This window comes from Oncorhynchus mykiss, chromosome 12 (genome assembly GCF_057628025.1).
Source record: "Oncorhynchus mykiss isolate SJ-2025 chromosome 12, ASM5762802v1, whole genome shotgun sequence".
NCBI lineage: Eukaryota > Metazoa > Chordata > Actinopteri > Salmoniformes > Salmonidae > Oncorhynchus > Oncorhynchus mykiss.
The window spans coordinates 16,825,533-16,843,358 of NC_143033.1; the positions used below are offsets into that span (position 1 = coordinate 16,825,533).

At 40.9% G+C, this 17,826-nt stretch overlaps 1 protein-coding gene across 1 annotated transcript in view; it reads left to right on the forward strand.

The window, feature by feature from the left end:
* Positions 1–17,826, forward strand: part of fam169ab (family with sequence similarity 169 member Ab) — a 40,691-nt gene that overhangs the window by 4,734 nt on the left and 18,131 nt on the right. Inside the window, exons 2-6 of the mRNA XM_021622773.3 lie at positions 7,649–7,785; positions 7,870–7,969; positions 8,222–8,307; positions 9,030–9,201; positions 10,766–10,945. Of these exons, the coding sequence (XP_021478448.3) occupies positions 7,651–7,785; positions 7,870–7,969; positions 8,222–8,307; positions 9,030–9,201; positions 10,766–10,945 (673 nt within the window). The 5' untranslated portion in view covers positions 7,649–7,650. The remainder of the gene's footprint in view (positions 1–7,648; positions 7,786–7,869; positions 7,970–8,221; positions 8,308–9,029; positions 9,202–10,765; positions 10,946–17,826) is intronic.

The window sequence follows — 17,826 nt, forward strand, 5'->3', positions numbered from 1 at the left end:
AATTTGGATTGGCTGTTTTCGTGTCATTAGTGTGGTGTTATTTTGGTCTCTGCTGATATGAAGATGAAAGTCTCATATGAGTTCACATACTACACTGCATACAATCACTTACACACAGTTCTTCCCCATTTTGGCGTCCAGCTCCATACAAGAACAACGGTAGGTTTTCCTCAACATATTGAGAAAAGAAGAACCTACTATAGTTAACAAGAGGGATATAAACTCTGCCTAACTCCCATTTCGCTGGTGTGACAGTAGTGTGTAACATGGTAGAAACCAGGAGCAACACAAAATGTCAGTAGGGCAGGTGTTAACACCACACCGCCACCCTGGCCTAAAGGCTTCTGCATGTTTTGGTTCGGCTGGTGCCAAGCCCAACTCTGTTACTGAACCGAACGTATACACCCTTAAAAGAAAAAAAACACAGTAGTACGGTTTGTCCGTCTTGAGACGTTGTAGCCTGTATATACTTCCTCAAAATAGTCGGAATTAATCTAAGATAATTCATTCCGACTATTCATGACAGTTTTGAGGGTTTTGCCAAGGAGCTCAGTCGTGCAATTTTACTTCGAAATAAGATGTTTGGTGCATTATTTCTCAAGTGAAAACATTTGCAGTCCTCTCGTTGAATGACGACAAACACTTACTTCATGGAAGTACTGTTGACCAATGAACGAGACAGTCGTGAAGAGGGCCGAACAAAGCCTATTCCCCCACAGGAAACTAAAAAGATTTGGCATGGGTCCTGAGATCCTCAAAAGGTTCTACAGCTGCAACATCGAGAGCATCCTGACTGCTTACATCACTGCCTGGTACGGCAATTGCTCGGCCTCCGATCGCAAGGCACTTCAGAGGGTAGTGCGTACGGCCCAGTACATCACTGGGGCCAAGCTGCCTGCCACCAGGACCTCTACACCAGGCGGTGTCAGAGGAAGGCCCTAAAAATTGTCAAAGACCCCAGTCACCCCAGTCATAGACTGTTCTCTCTACTACCACATGGCAAGCAGTACCGGAGTGCCAAGTCTAGGACAAAAAGACTTCTCAACAGTTTTTACCCCCAAGCCATAAGACTCCTGAGCAGGTAACCAAATGGCTACCCGGACTATTTGCATGTGTACCCCTCCAACCCATCTCTTACGCTGCTGCTACTCTCTCTTTATCATATATGCATAGTCACTTTAACTATACATTCATGTACATACTACCTAAATTGGCCTGACCAACCAGTGCTCCCCGCACATTGGCTAACCGGGCTATCTGCATTGTGTCCCACCACCCGCCAACCCCTCTTTTTACACTTCTCCTACTCTCTGTTCATCATATATGCATAGTCACTTTAACAATACCCACATGTACATACTACCTCAATAAGCCTGACAAACAGGTGTCTGTAAATAGCCTAGCTACTCTTTTTTTCAAATGTCAACTGTTTTATTTCTTTACTTACCTACACACATACCTTTTTTTCCCGCACCATTGGTTAGAGCCTGTAAGTAAGCATTTCACTGTAAGATTGGCGCACGTGACAAATACACTTTGATTTGATGAAGAGGATTAGACTTCAGGTACCAAAATTTGGTTTGCCTTGGGAAAAAATAGTGTGCACGAACAGCTGAAGAGAAATGACAAATATCCTTACCGGAGATCAAAATTAACAAAAATATCAGTGGCATCATAATATATGCACAAACTGTGTCAGATGTGAAGCATGGGGACACCTAAAGGAACACACGGCAGGTTTTAACACCCCTCCTCCACCCTGTTCTAGTGGACCACAGGCCGGGGTGTTAACCTGCCCTAACTGAACATACAGCAAAGGTCTGGAATTTCCAGGCTGGAATGCCATGGTAATGTTCTGTGGGTGGGGCGCTGTTTAGAGAGAGTGAATGTGGGGTTGTTTGGTGTTTCTGATGTGGGTGTTGGGTTGTTTGTGTGTCCTTGTGCAAGATCGACATGTTTACCTCAAACTTGGATCATATAGGCGGGGCGCTGAGCCCTCCAAGGCAATAGGCAGTAGTGACACATGCCAGCTCAAACTGGTTGCAACCAAATGATTCTGATGAAGAAAAGAGCTTGGGGGATAGAGTGCAGAGCTAGACAGCTAGCTAGCTGCAGGGAAGGTAGGACACTATTCTTTTTTTTCCCCCTGATTCCCTTTCATTTTTTCCAAAATTCGTCCTTACTGTTTTGTTTTGTTTTTCCAGGTATCTGTTTCCCCCAGTTTTTTTTTCTGGTTTTCACTCTTAAAATCACTTGAAAGGAAACACCATCCCCCAAAGACCCCCCCCCCCCCCCCCCCCCCCCCCCCTTAAGCAAACTATCCTGGAGTGGCAATTAGGCTACCTGTCCTTTTGTTAGTATAGATGTCTGGACAGGCCCAATGATTGCATTACCATCCCAATATGACAGAACATGTTGACCAGACTCATGAATATCTGTCTAGATAGGCCAAGGATTGCATCCCGTGACAACAAGTGTAAACCAGAACATTGATGGCATATTTTGAGTACCTGCCAGCAACGGCTGAGGCTTGTCCTCTATTCTGGTTCTGAATGTGATTTTTACTCCAGCAGACATGGAGTCCCTTCCTTGTGGACTGTCCACAGCAGGCACGTCTCCCATCTCAACCTGTGTGAGAAATAACGGAAAAGGGGACCAGGAAATGTTTATTCATTTGAAATAAACAAAGGAGAACACACTTGAAGGTCATAATAGCTGTTCTGTTTTAGTGGCATGCTGTTATCTATTACATAGCTAACACTAAGTCAAGTCAATTTATTTGTTTCTCAAGCATGTGGAAATTGTAAAATTATTTAGGAAAGTAGTTGAATGAAGCTGAATAAAGACAAATAATGGCACCGCTCAATTTTGAATAATGAAAAAAGAACAGAGCATAGTTTTTAGAGCATTGTTAGTCATTTTGTTGTACTCCTGCTATTCTTAGGATTTGAGCATTCAGAAAGATGTAACGGATGATAGGCCTGTACATTTTCTCGTGGACAGGCTATCACATATTATCATGAGAAAAGCTAGCTACAATTCAATCATCAGATAATGTTATATTATCATCTTTCCCCCATTGCACTTTGTGCTGGTGTGCATTGAATGCCCATTGATGGGACTGCTATATCCCACAGGAAACATCCCATCTTGGCTTGTTAATTTTATACTCTCATAATAGTCTCTGGGTAAAAAAAAAAACTCTGAGCAAACTTCACTGAATAAAAAATATAAACGCAACAATTTCAAAGATTTTACTGAGTTCCAGTACCAGTCAAAAGTTTAGACACACCAACTCATTTAAGGGTTTTTCTTTCATTTGACTATTTTCTACATTGTGGAATGATAGTGAAGACATCAACTATGAAATAACACACACAGAATCATGTAGTAACCCCAAAAGTGTTAAATAAATCTAAATATATTTGAGATTCTTCAAATAGCCACCCTTTGCCTTGACAGCTTTGCACACTCTTGACATTCTCTCAACCAGCTTCGTGAGGTAGTCACCTGGAATGCATTTCAATTAACAGGTGTGCCTTGTTAATTTGTGGAATTTATTTCCTAAAATGCGTTTGAGCCAATCAGTTGATGTTGTGACAAGGTAAGGGTTGTATACAGAAGATAATATTGACTTGGTCTTTTATCAAATAGGGTTATGGCAAGAACAGCTCAAATAAGCAAAGAGAAACGACAGTCCATCATTACTTTGACTGAGCTTCATGTCTTAATCTGGAAAATGTCAAGAACTTTAAACTTCAAGTGCAGTCGCTAAAACCATCGATCGCTATGATGAAACTGGCTCTCATGAGGACCACCACTAGAAAGGAAGACCCAGCGTTAACTCTGCTGCAGAGGATAAACTCATTAGAGTTACCAGCCTCAGAAATTGCAGCCCAAATAAATGCTTCACAGAGTTCAAGTAACAGACACATCTCAACATCAACTGTTTAGAGGAGACTGCGTGAATCAGGCCATGGTCAAATTGTGCAAAGAAACCACTACTAAAGGACGAAGAGTAAGAAGAGACTTGCTTGGGCCAAGAAACACAAGCAATGGACATTAGATCGGTGGAAATCTTGAAGTTTGAAAGTCACGGCTGCAAGGTTAAAAATATTGCTTTGGATAACCAATGGCAGTCTTAACTCTTCTTCTGTGGGGTTTATCATTGATGTATTCCTCTCAAACTTTGCTTACTTGATATCTAGCAAACTCATTCAAAACTGTCCAGCTATGTTGACACTCGCGCACAGCCTATCCTTGTGCCAGCTATCACATTGCATTAATGAAATGCTTAGTTCTGAGAAAATAGTTCCAAAAATAAATGTTTTTCCAACAACTATAATCAAAATATTCTAATTTCATATATACTTGTAAAGAATACCCGTGAGTACCAAGTGCTAACCACCCAGCTTTTTAGTAGTTAGGTCTTTTTCCCTGCTTTTGAGGGGAGCTGGCAAGTAGATACCCACAGACTTCCAGCTAAGATAACAATATGCTACCTTTTTCAACTTCCTTCAAACTGCATGATGAGACATAAAAATGGTATCCATGAGTCCGTCTGACTCTGGGTAAGTAGAGAATTACCCAAAATACAGACTTATCCCTTTAAACCACATCAGGAAACCAATTTTGAGGTCTGTGTGTAGTACCCATTTTAATTCCGGTGTGCACCAGCAAAAGGCTGTAGTTTAGCAGTGTTTTTGTAGTGCACAGGTGATGGTAGAATTTGCAAAACAAATACCCATTGGACTGATGCAAATAATCCTATCATTCTGACAGGTAAGCATAGGCTACTTTTTGTAGTTAGATGCACTATGCAGATATCGCTCTGTCATTTCCTGGTTGCTAAAATTCTGATTTGTCTAATTTCAGTTTGTGACAAAACAAGAAAGTATAGTGTACAGAATCATTCAAAATGTAATTTTAAATACTTTTAGTTGATTCCCTACTAAGTTCAATGCAATTATGAATATTGTTGAATTCCATTTTAATGTCTGTATTGCATGATTACGTCCACGTTCCCCGCATCGCAGATTTTATTAGGGCCCTAGAAAGGTAGTGGGGGCTCAAGGCTGCCTCAAGTCGGCCTATAGGGAAAAAGACACTCACCCAAAGTAACTAACGTTTACACAGTAATGTCATGAAGCACAGTAACATCCAAAAGATCTGTTTTCCGAGAGAACATTTATCTATTACTATGGTTACCACCAACGTCCCATATTCTAGCTCCTGTCACTTACACAGAGCACTGGGTGAGCCGCAGAGCAACACTTGCTTAAGGGCACATTGGCAGTAGATAGTCAAGTCTTCTCTCTAATTTTAATCCTCCCCAACTGCCGGTTTGGAGACTCATTCAGAGAGCGAGAAGCAGTTAGTCTGCTTTCTAACCCACCAGGCCCCATCTCTAACCCCCTGGAGGAATAGACTAGTCAGGATCGAGGGAAAGATCAATGGAGCAAAGTACAGAGAGATCCTTGATGAAAACCTGCTCCAGAGCGCTCAGGACCTCAGACTGGGGTGAAGGTTCACCTTCCAACATGACAACGACCCTAAGCACACTGCCAAGACAACACAGGAGTGGCTTTGGGACAAGTCTCTGAATGTCCTTGAGTAGCCTAGCCAGAGCCCGGTCTTTTCCATTTGATCATCGTTGAGATGTTTCTACAAATTGATTGGAGTCCACCTGTGGTAAATTCAATTGATTGGACATGATTTGGAAAGGCACACACCTGTCTATATAAGGTCCCACAGTTGATAGTGCATGCCAGAGCAAAAACCAAGCCATGAGGTCGAAAGAATTGTCCGTAGAGCTCAGAGACAGGATTGTTTTGAGGCACAGATGTGGGGAGGAGTACCTTTTTATAAAAACATAATTAAAAGGCACTCCTGCTTGGAGTTTGCCAAGAGGCACCTAAAGGACTCTGACAATGAGAAACATTATTCTCTGGTCTGATGAAACCAAGATTGAACTCTTTGGCCTGAATGCCAAGTGTCAGGTCTGGAAGAAACCTGGCACCATCCCTACAGTGATGCATGGTGGTGGCATCATCATGCTGTGGGTATGTTTTACAGCAGCAGCGACTCAGAGACTAGTCAGGATCGAGGCAAAGATGAACAGAGGAAAGTACAGAGACATTGAAAACCTGCTCCAGCGAGCTCAGGACCTTAGACTGGGGCAAAGGTTCACCTTCCAACAGGACACCGACCCTAAACACACATCGAAGAGAATGCAGGAGTGGCTTCGGGAAAAGTTTCTGAATGTCCTTGAGTGGCCCAGCCAGAGCCCAGACTTGAACCCAATCTAACATCTCTGGAGAGACCTGAAAATAGCTGTGCAGCAATGCTCCCCATCTAACCTGACAGAGCTTGAGAGGATTTGCAGAGAAGAATGGGAGAAACCCCCCAAATACAGGTTTGCCAAGTTTGTATCCTCATACCCAAGAAGACTCAAGGCTGTAATCACTGCCAAAGGTGCTTCAACAAAGTACTGAGTAAAGGGTCTGAATACTTATAAAATGTGATATTTCAGTTTGTTATTTTTAATACATTTGCAAAAATGTCTACAAACCATGTGTTTGCTTTGTCATTACGGGGTATTGTGTGTAGATTGAGGGGGGAAAAAAACATTTTAATACATTTTAGAAGAAAAATGTGGATAAAATCACAGTCTGAATAGGTTCCGAATACACTGCATATGACATTTAGCAGACGCTTTTATCCAAAGTGACTTACTTACAGTCATACGTGCATAAATTTTTATAATGGGTGGTCCCGGGTATCGACCCACAAGTGCCGTGCTCTACCGATTGAGCTACGGAGGACCACGGATGGAAGTGGCATGTCCTATTTGTAGTCCATGTTGAGGGTTTTATATGTAGGGTGCGTTTGTAAATTCACTCTGGCTATCTACTCTGATTTTCAGAGCACTCTCATCGGAGTGTGCCAGAGCTCAGAATAATAGATGCATTTACAAATGTGCAGTACCCTGAATATGACCGGTGGCAGTAAACGTTTCCAAAACGTCAGTCAGCAGCACAGTTGGTCACCAATGCTCTAAATAACATAACCTCCCATCTTGCTCTGCTAGGGTGAGTAAAATGGTCAGAGTGAGGTGTTTTCTCATTTGTGTCTGGAAATGCTAGTAAGCTAGCCAACTTTTAGCCACTTAGCCTGGATGCTTGACTGTCGTTATGAGGTCAAAATGCTCAGATGAACCCAATGCTCCAAGAGCTGCTCTGACATTACAAACGGGACAATCTAACCAAGCTCTGAACACACTCTGGCTCACTGTGAATTTAAGACACCCATAGGTGTTCTATAAGTCAGTTTGTTTCTTTCAGGGAGGGCAGCATTGGAAGTGTCACTGAAGTGTTGATTTCATAGTAACATCAGAAAAGCTTTTTTTTTTATTGTGCAGTCCTTGTCTGATTGGACATTGTGTGATTCCATTTGGATTGATTGGGTTTATTTTGGGTATGATGAGGACAAGGCATTGGGCCTAGAGGAAAACAGAATACAGGTACCAAGTTTTGCTTGTGCAAAAGGAATCATTCCCTGTGTGTTAGTGATAGACGTGATAGACTTGTGTATTTTGTTTGGCATGTTGAGTGACACTGACCACTGACATGTGACCCCTGCCCTGTAGGGATGGAGTTCCCTGTGGACGTGTTGGGATCAGTGAGACATGAGGAGGAGGAGCAGGCAGCAGAGGGCTACATGACCCAGCTACGATACATCATCCCCGACAAGGCCGAGAGCTTTACCCTGACCAGCCACAGAATGGTAGTCACACAAACACACCTACAGTACTACATGCATGGTTGGTTTAATTGACTCTAACCCCATGTCTCTCTGGCTCTCCCTCAGATCTGTATCAGTCTGTGTAACGTTGGTTTTGTTCCCATCTATGGAGGAGACCTGAAGCATAAGATTCTGGCCCTGTTCGCCCCAGAGGACCAGCTCACAGGTACATCCCTCCCTCAGCACAGAACGAGTTTCTAGCCTCTTGTCTGTCCGTTGATACAGTCAGTGTAAGCTGGTCGTTTCCACCACATAGATGGATGTAAGCTATTTTATTTAAAGCTACAAGTTTACACACATCAGATCGAAAAGTTTCATAATGTCTGGGGGTTTATATTTTACAGAGACACGTTTGGATTCTAACCAGATGTCATACTCATCTAACTCTAATTCTCTGTCTCTCTCTCTCTCTCTCCAGCGGTAGCTTTGTTTCTGGCGGGTCAGTGGTGGTCTGTCGAGGACATCCTCAGAACCTCCGACCCCTCCAGAACTGGCCTCCTCAAGGTTCACAAACTGCAATACATACAACACGAGATGATTGTTGAGTTGACACATCGAGAAACATAAAGCTAGCACATTGAAACACACAAACACAAGGTGTCACAAACTGACTCTGTAGAGGTAGGATATTGGGTTTGTCTATCTGGTGTGAGGAGAGGCTCAGTCTGATGGGATATGAGGGAGGACACACAGGATCCTACAACAACATGACTGAGAGCACACAGACACAAACTAACCTGGCATGTTTATCAACCCAATGAAATGCATAATGACATTGTTTTGAACAGAATCTCAACCTCTGCATGTGTTGCGTGTGTGTGTTTCTGTCAGTTTGCCCAGCAAATGGTTCTGATTAGCATCGAACAATAGAGAAACACACAGCGTGCACATGTACAGACAGACACACATACATACTGGTGGGAAGTGTGTTACGGTGGTAGAAAACTAGGCGCAGTGTTCAGGGTCATGATCCAAACCCACAGTTAAATGTCAGTTTCTGTTTGGCAAAGCTACAGAGCTGTCACTTCCAACATTTACGTAGGAGGTGAAAGACTACTTATGCCATGTACTGAGCCAAGGTACTATGTCCTACTAGAGTGCATGTCAATTGAGCAGAGAGGAAAGTGTGTTCAGTGTGTTTCATGTAAAAACTTCAAAGGAGAGTTGTGTGTGTGTTACCTTAACATTTCATTAAGTGACAGTCTTTATCTGTGTGTGTGTCCCAGGTGAGGAGTCTTGGTGAGAGGATCGTCCTGTACATTCTGAACCGTATCGTGTACCGCGTGGGTGAGATAGACAAACCTGAGGTGCCCTTCCTGTGCCACGGACAGAACCACTTCGCCAAGCTCCTTTGGAAGGATGGACACGCTGTCGGTTTCTACTCTGTCAAACCCAAAGGTTTTTGTCTGGTCAAACTGTCACTGGTAGCGGTCATCTTTGGTTTCAAACCATACTGGTCTTATTTGATAGGTGAAGTTAGCTGGAGAGTTGGCACTGGACAGTACCCTTAACTTACACAAGGCTGTCTGTGACCCTTAACCTCCTGAAGATGATTACTATAATGACAGACTTTATACATAGAATTAGTCAATCATGTCTCAATCAATTATAGCATACTTTCAAGTAGAGGTTGACCGATTTATGATTTTTCAACACCGATACCGGATATTGGAGAACCAAAAAAGCCGATACCGATTTATTTGTAATAATGACAATTACAACAATACTGAATTAACACTTATTTTAACTTAATATAATACACCAATAAAATCAATTTAGCCTCAAATAAATAATGAAACATGTTCAATTTGGTTTAAATAATGTAAAAACAAAGTGTTGGAGAAGAAAGTAAAAGTGCAATATGTGCAATGTAAGAAAGCTAACATTTCAGTTCCTTGCTCAGAACATGAGAACATATGAAAGCTGGTGGTTCCTTTTAACACGAGTCTTCAATATTCCCAGGTAAGAAGTTTTAGGTTGTAGTTATTATAGGAATTATAGGACTATTTCCCTCTATACCTTTTGTATTTCATTAACTTTTGACTATTGGATGTTCTTATAGGCACTTCAGTATTGCCAGTGTAACAGTATAGCTTCTGTCCCTCTCCTCGCTCCTCCCTGGGCTCGAACCAGGAACACAACGACAACAGCCACCCTCGAAGCAGCGTTACCCATGCAGAGCAAGGGAAACAACCACCCCAAGGCTCAGAGCGAGTGACGTTTGAAACACTATTAGTGCGCGCTAACTAGCCAGCCATTTCACTTCGGTTACACCAGCCTCATCTTGGGAGTTGATAGGTTTGAAGTCATAAACAGCGCAATGCATGATGTACAACGAAGAGCTGCTGGCAAAAGGCACGAAAGTGCTGTTTGAATGAATGTTTCGCGCCTGCTTCTGCCTACCACCGCTCAGTCAGATACTTGTATGCTTGTATGCCTAGTCAGAATATACGCAACGCAGGACACGCTAGATAATATCTAGTAATACCATCAACCATGTGTAATTAACTAGTCATTATGATTGATTGTTTTTTATAAGAAATTGAATGCTAGCTAGCAACTTACCTTGGCTTACTGCATTCGCGTAACAGGCAGTCAGTCTCCCTGTGGAGTGCAACGGTCGTTATTGCGTTGGACTAGTTAACTGTAAGGTTGCAAGATTGTATCCCCCGAGCTGACAAGGTATAAATCTGTCGTTCTGCCCCTGAACAAGGCAGTTAAACCACCGTTGCTAGGCCGTCATTGAAAATAAGAATGTGTTCTTAACTGACTTGCCTAGTTAAATAAAGATTAAATAAAGGCGTAAATTTAAAAAAAAAATTGGCAAAATCGGTGTCCAAAAATACCGATTTCCGATTATGAAAACTTGGAATCGGCCCTAATTATTCAGCCATTCCGATTTTAATCGGTCAACCTCTACTTTCAAGACATGAATTAACAGAATCTCTTCCTCTCTCTCCAGACAGCTTGTGTAATGGCTTTGTGACCCAACGCTACCAGCTGCCTGTTATGGACTCCATCTTTGTCAGGAAGTGTCATCGTGGAAACAGTCATGGTCTGCAGATGCTGGAGGACTTTGTGGACTCTTTCAAAGATGACCAGCTCGGCCTGAAGTACCCTCTCTCTCTAACCATGTATAAAGGTTAGTGGTAGTAGTCTATCTATTCAATTCAATGGGTTTTATTGGCATGGGAAACATGTGTTAACATTGCCAAAGCAAGTGAAGTAGAATAATATACAAAAGTGAAATGAACAGTAAACATTACACTCATAGAAGTTCCAAAAGAATAAAGACATTACAGATGTCATTTGTGTATGTATACAGTGTTGTAACGATGTGCAAATGATTACAAAATGTACAAAATGGAAAATAAACATAAATATGGGTTGTATTTACAATGGTGTTTGTTCTTCACTGGTTGCCCTTTTCTTGTGGCAACAGGTCATAAATATTGCTGCTGTGATGGCACACTGTGGTATTTCACCCAGTTGATATGGGAGTTTATCAACATCGGGGATGTTTTCAAATTCTTTGTGGATCAGTTTGGGTTTGAAGTGCTTTTAAATTGCAGACTTGAATTTGGACTTGAATTTAGATAGAACCAAAAAAATTGATATTTTCTGTATTTTCATTACCACTGGAAAGAGGCCCAGTTCTGCCCGACACGCATTAGTTGGTGTATTTCTCTGGACTTGTAGAATTTTCAGACAGAATTCTGCATGTAGGGATTCAATTGGATGTTTGTCCCACATTGTAAAGTCCAGTTTATTGAGTGGGCCCCAAACCTCACTTCCATAAAGAGCTATTGGTAGGATTACACTGTCAAATATTTTGGTCCACATTCTAATTGGGATGTTGATTTTGAATCATTTCATTTTTATTGCGTACAATGCGCTGTGTCTGCTTTTTCTTTGAATGCATTCACTGCCATATTAAAGTCTCCCGATGCAGATATGGTCAGACCAAGGTACGAGTCATTTTTTGTGTGTTCAATTATTGTTGTTCAGGACAAATTTATATTTCTGTTTCTGACATCCTGTTTTTTTTCAGGAAAATCATGATTTTCATTTTGTTTTTTTATTTACTGCCAGGGCCCAATTTATGGCAATATTGCTCTAGAATGTTAAGGTTCTGTTGAAGACCTTCTTTGGTTGGTGAAAGAAGTACCAAATCTTCAGCATATAGCAGGCATTTTACCTCTGTGTCAAATAGTGTGAGTCCTGGGGCTGGAGACTGGACCAACATGTCTGCTAATTCATTGATATACATGTTGAAAAGATTTGGACTCAAACTGCAGCCTTGTCTCACACCTCGACGTTGTGAAAATAATTCTGTTCTTTGGTTTTTGATTTTTATTGCACACTTGTTTTCTGTGTACATACATTTTATTAAGTCATACACCTGACCACCAAGCCCACTTTGGAGAATTTTGTAGAATAGCCCTTCGTACCAAATAGAATCAAATGTTTTTTTAAAGTCAATAAAGCAATTCAAGATTTTGCCTTGTTTTTTGGGGGGTGGACTTGTTTATTCATTTGTGTGTGTATATATGTTCAGTGGTGAGGGGGTGTTTATTAATTAGTGTGTGTATATGTGGTCAGTAGTGCGGTGGTGTTTATTAATGAGTGTAAGGTGTATATGTGGTCAGTAATGAGGTGGTGTTTATTAATGAGTATAAGGTGTATATGTGGTCAGTAGTGAGGTGGTGTTTATTAATGCGTATAAGGTGTATATGTGGTCAGTAGTGCGGTGGTGTTTATTAATGAGTGTAAGGTGTATATGTGGTCAGTAGTGTGGTGGTGTTTATTAATGAGTGTAAGGTGTATATGTGGTCAGTAGTGAGGTGGTGTTTATTAATGAGTGTAAGGTGTATATGTGGTCAGTAGTGCGGTGGTGTTTATTAATGAGTGTAAGTGTGGTCAGTAGTGAGGTGGTGTTTATTAATGAGTGTAAGGTGTATATGTGGTCAGTAGTGAGGTGGTGTTTATTAATGAGTGTAAGGTGTATATGTGGTCAGTAGTGCGGTGGTGTTTATTAATGAGTGTAAGTGTGGTCAGTAGTGAGGTGGTGTTTATTAATGAGTGTAAGGTGTATATGTGGTCAGTAGTGAGGTGGTGTTTATTAATGAGTGTAAGGTGTATATGTGGTCAGTAGTGCGGTGGTGTTTATTAATGAGTGTAAGTGTGGTCAGTAATGAGGTGGTGTTTATTAATGAGTGTAAGGTGTATATGTGGTCAGTAGTGCGGTGGTGTTTATTAATGAGTGTAAGGTGTATATGTGGTCAGTAGTGCGGTGGTGTTTATTAATGAGTGTAAGGTGTATATGTGGTCAGTAGTGTTGTGGTGTTTATTAATGAGTGTAAGGTGTATATGTGGTCAGTAGTGCGGTGGTGTTTATTAATGAGTGTAAGGTGTATATGTGGTCAGTAGTGTGGTGGTGTTTATTAATGAGTGTAAGGTGTATATGTGGTCAGTAGTGAGGTGGTGTTTATTAATGAGTGTAAGGTGTATATGTGGTCAGTAGGGTGGTGGTGTTTATTAATGAGTGTAAGGTGTATATGTGGTCAGTAGTGTGGTGGTGTTTATTAATGAGTGTAAGGTGTATATGTGGTCAGTAGTGTGGTGGTGTTTATTAATGAGTGTAAGGTGTATATGTGGTCAGTAGTGCGGTGGTGTTTATTAATGAGTGTAAGTGTGGTCAGTAGTGAGGTGGTGTTTATTAATGAGTGTAAGGTGTATATGTGGTCAGTAGTGAGGTGGTGTTTATTAATGAGTGTAAGGTGTATATGTGGTCAGTAGTGAGGTGGTGTTTATTAATGAGTGTAAGGTGTATATGTGGTCAGTAGTGTGGTGGTGTTTATTAATGAGTGTAAGGTGTATATGTGGTCAGTAGTGTGGTGGTGTTTATTAATGAGTGTAAGGTGTATATGTGGTCAGTAGTGTGGTGGTGTTTATTAATGAGTGTAAGGTGTATATGTGGTCAGTAGTGCGGTGGTGTTTATTAATGAGTGTAAGTGTGGTCAGTAGTGAGGTGGTGTTTATTAATGAGTGTAAGGTGTATATGTGGTCAGTAGTGAGGTGGTGTTTATTAATGAGTGTAAGGTGTATATGTGGTCAGTAGTGCGGTGGTGTTTATTAATGAGTGTAAGGTGTATATGTGGTCAGTAGTGCGGTGGTGTTTATTAATGAGTGTAAGGTGTATATGTGGTCAGTAGTGCGGTGGTGTTTATTAATGAGTGTAAGTGTGGTCAGTAGTGAGGTGGTGTTTATTAATGAGTGTAAGGTGTATATGTGGTCAGTAGTGAGGTGGTGTTTATTAATGAGTGTAAGGTGTATATGTGGTCAGTAGTGCGGTGGTGTTTATTAATGAGTGTAAGGTGTATATGTGGTCAGTAGTGTGGTGGTGTTTATTAATGAGTGTAAGGTGTATATGTGGTCAGTAGTGAGGTGGTGTTTATTAATGAGTGTAAGGTGTATATGTGGTCAGTAGTGTGGTGGTGTTTATTAATGAGTGTAAGGTGTATATGTGGTCAGTAGTGTGGTGGTGTTTATTAATGAGTGTAAGGTGTATATGTGGTCAGTAGTGAGGTGGTGTTTATTAATGAGTGTAAGTGTGGTCAGTAGTGAGGTGGTGTTTATTAATGAGTGTAAGGTGTATATGTGGTCAGTAGTGAGGTGGTGTTTATTAATGAGTGTAAGGTGTATATGTGGTCAGTAGTGAGGTGGTGTTTATTAATGAGTGTAAGGTGTATATGTGGTCAGTAGTGTGGTGGTGTTTATTAATGAGTGTAAGGTGTATATGTGGTCAGTAGTGTGGTGGTGTTTATTAATGAGTGTAAGGTGTATATGTGGTCAGTAGTGTGGTGGTGTTTATTAATGAGTGTAAGGTGTATATGTGGTCAGTAGTGCGGTGGTGTTTATTAATGAGTGTAAGTGTGGTCAGTAGTGAGGTGGTGTTTATTAATGAGTGTAAGGTGTATATGTGGTCAGTAGTGAGGTGGTGTTTATTAATGAGTGTAAGGTGTATATGTGGTCAGTAGTGCGGTGGTGTTTATTAATGAGTGTAAGGTGTATATGTGGTCAGTAGTGTGGTGGTGTTTATTAATGAGTGTAAGGTGTATATGTGGTCAGTAGTGAGGTGGTGTTTATTAATGAGTGTAAGGTGTATATGTGGTCAGTAGTGTGGTGGTGTTTATTAATGAGTGTAAGGTGTATATGTGGTCAGTAGTGCGGTGGTGTTTATTAATGAGTGTAAGTGTGGTCAGTAGTGAGGTGGTGTTTATTAATGAGTGTAAGGTGTATATGTGGTCAGTAGTGAGGTGGTGTTTATTAATGAGTGTAAGGTGTATATGTGGTCAGTAGTGCGGTGGTGTTTATTAATGAGTGTAAGGTGTATATGTGGTCAGTAGTGCGGTGGTGTTTATTAATGAGTGTAAGGTGTATATGTGGTCAGTAGTGCGGAGGTGTTTATTAATGAGTGTAAGGTGTATATGTGGTCAGTAGTGCGGAGGTGTTTATTAATGAGTGTAAGGTGTATATGTGGTCAGTAGTGCGGTGGTGTTTATTAATGAGTGTAAGGTGTATATGTGGTCAGTAGTGCGGTGGTGTTTATTAATGAGTATAAGGTGTATATGTGGTCAGTAGTGCGGTGGTGTTTATTATTGAGTGTAAGGTGTATATGTGGTCAGTAGTGAGGTGGTGTTTATTAATGAGTGTAAGGTGTATATGTGGTCAGTAGTGTTGTGGTGTTTATTAATGAGTGTAAGTGTGGTCAGTAGTGAGGTGGTGTTTATTAATGAGTGTAAGGTGTATATGTGGTCAGTAGTGCGGTGGTGTTTATTAATGAGTGTAAGGTGTATATGTGGTCAGTAGTGCGGTGGTGTTTATTAATGAGTGTAAGGTGTATATGTGGTCAGTAGTGTTGTGGTGTTTATTAATGAGTGTAAGGTGTATATGTGGTCAGTAGTGCGGTGGTGTTTATTAATGAGTGTAAGGTGTATATGTGGTCAGTAGTGCGGTGGTGTTTATTAATGAGTATAAGGTGTATATGTGGTCAGTAGTGCGGTGGTGTTTATTATTGAGTGTAAGGTGTATATGTGGTCAGTAGTGAGGTGGTGTTTATTAATGAGTGTAAGGTGTATATGTGGTCAGTAGTGTTGTGGTGTTTATTAATGAGTGTAAGTGTTGTCAGTAGTGAGGTTGTGTTTATTAATGAGTGTAAGGTGTATATGTGGTCAGTAGTGCGGTGGTGTTTATTAATGAGTGTAAGGTGTATATGTGGTCAGTAGTGCGGTGGTGTTTATTAATGAGTGTAAGGTGTTTATGTGGTCAGTAGTGAGGTGGTGTTTATTAATGAGTGTAAGGTGTATATGTGGTCAGTAGTGCGGTGGTGTTTATTAATGAGTGTAAGGTGTATATGTGGTCAGTAGTGAGGTGGTATTTATTAATGAGTGTAAGGTGTATATGTGGTCAGTAGTGAGGTGGTGTTTATTAATGAGTGTAAGGTGTATATGTGGTCAGTAGTGTGGTGGTGTTTATTAATGAGTGTAAGGTGTATATGTGGTCAGTAGTGCGGTGGTGTTTATTAATGAGTGTAAGTGTGGTCAGTAGTGAGGTGGTGTTTATTAATGAGTGTAAGGTGTATATGTGGTCAGTAGTGAGGTGGTGTTTATTAATGATTGTAAGGTGTATATGTGGTCAGTAGTGAGGTGGTGTTTATTAATGAGTGTAAGGTGTATATGTGGTCAGTAGTGTGGTGGTGTTTATTAATGAGTGTAAGGTGTATATGTGGTCAGTAGTGTGGTGGTGTTTATTAATGAGTGTAAGGTGTATATGTGGTCAGTAGTGTGGTGGTGTTTATTAATGAGTGTAAGGTGTATATGTGGTCAGTAGTGCGGTGGTGTTTATTAATGAGTGTAAGTGTGGTCAGTAGTGAGGTGGTGTTTATTAATGAGTGTAAGGTGTATATGTGGTCAGTAGTGAGGTGGTGTTTATTAATGAGTGTAAGGTGTATATGTGGTCAGTAGTGCGGTGGTGTTTATTAATGAGTGTAAGGTGTATATGTGGTCAGTAGTGTGGTGGTGTTTATTAATGAGTGTAAGGTGTATATGTGGTCAGTAGTGTGGTGGTGTTTATTAATGAGTGTAAGGTGTATATGTGGTCAGTAGTGAGGTGGTGTTTATTAATGAGTGTAAGGTGTATATGTGGTCAGTAGTGTGGTGGTGTTTATTAATGAGTGTAAGGTGTATATGTGGTCAGTAGTGCGGTGGTGTTTATTAATGAGTGTAGGTGTGGCCAGTAGTGAGGTGGTGTTTATTAATGAGTGTAAGGTGTATATGTGGTCAGTAGTGAGGTGGTGTTTATTAATGAGTGTAAGGTGTATATGTGGTCAGTAGTGAGGTGGTGTTTATTAATGAGTGTAAGGTGTATATGTGGTCAGTAGTGTGGTGGTGTTTATTAATGAGTGTAAGGTGTATATGTGGTCAGTAGTGCGGTGGTGTTTATTAATGAGTGTAAGTGTGGTCAGTAGTGAGGTGGTGTTTATTAATGAGTGTAAGGTGTATATGTGGTCAGTAGTGAGGTGGTGTTTATTAATGAGTGTAAGGTGTATATGTGGTCAGTAGTGAGGTGGTGTTTATTAATGAGTGTAAGGTGTATATGTGGTCAGTAGTGTGGTGGTGTTTATTAATGAGTGTAAGGTGTATATGTGGTCAGTAGTGTGGTGGTGTTTATTAATGAGTGTAAGGTGTATATGTGGTCAGTAGTGTGGTGGTGTTTATTAATGAGTGTAAGGTGTATATGTGGTCAGTAGTGCGGTGGTGTTTATTAATGAGTGTAAGTGTGGTCAGTAGTGAGGTGGTGTTTATTAATGAGTGTAAGGTGTATATGTGGTCAGTAGTGAGGTGGTGTTTATTAATGAGTGTAAGGTGTATATGTGGTCAGTAGTGCGGTGGTGTTTATTAATGAGTGTTAGGTGTATATGTGGTCAGTAGTGTGGTGGTGTTTATTAATGAGTGTAAGGTG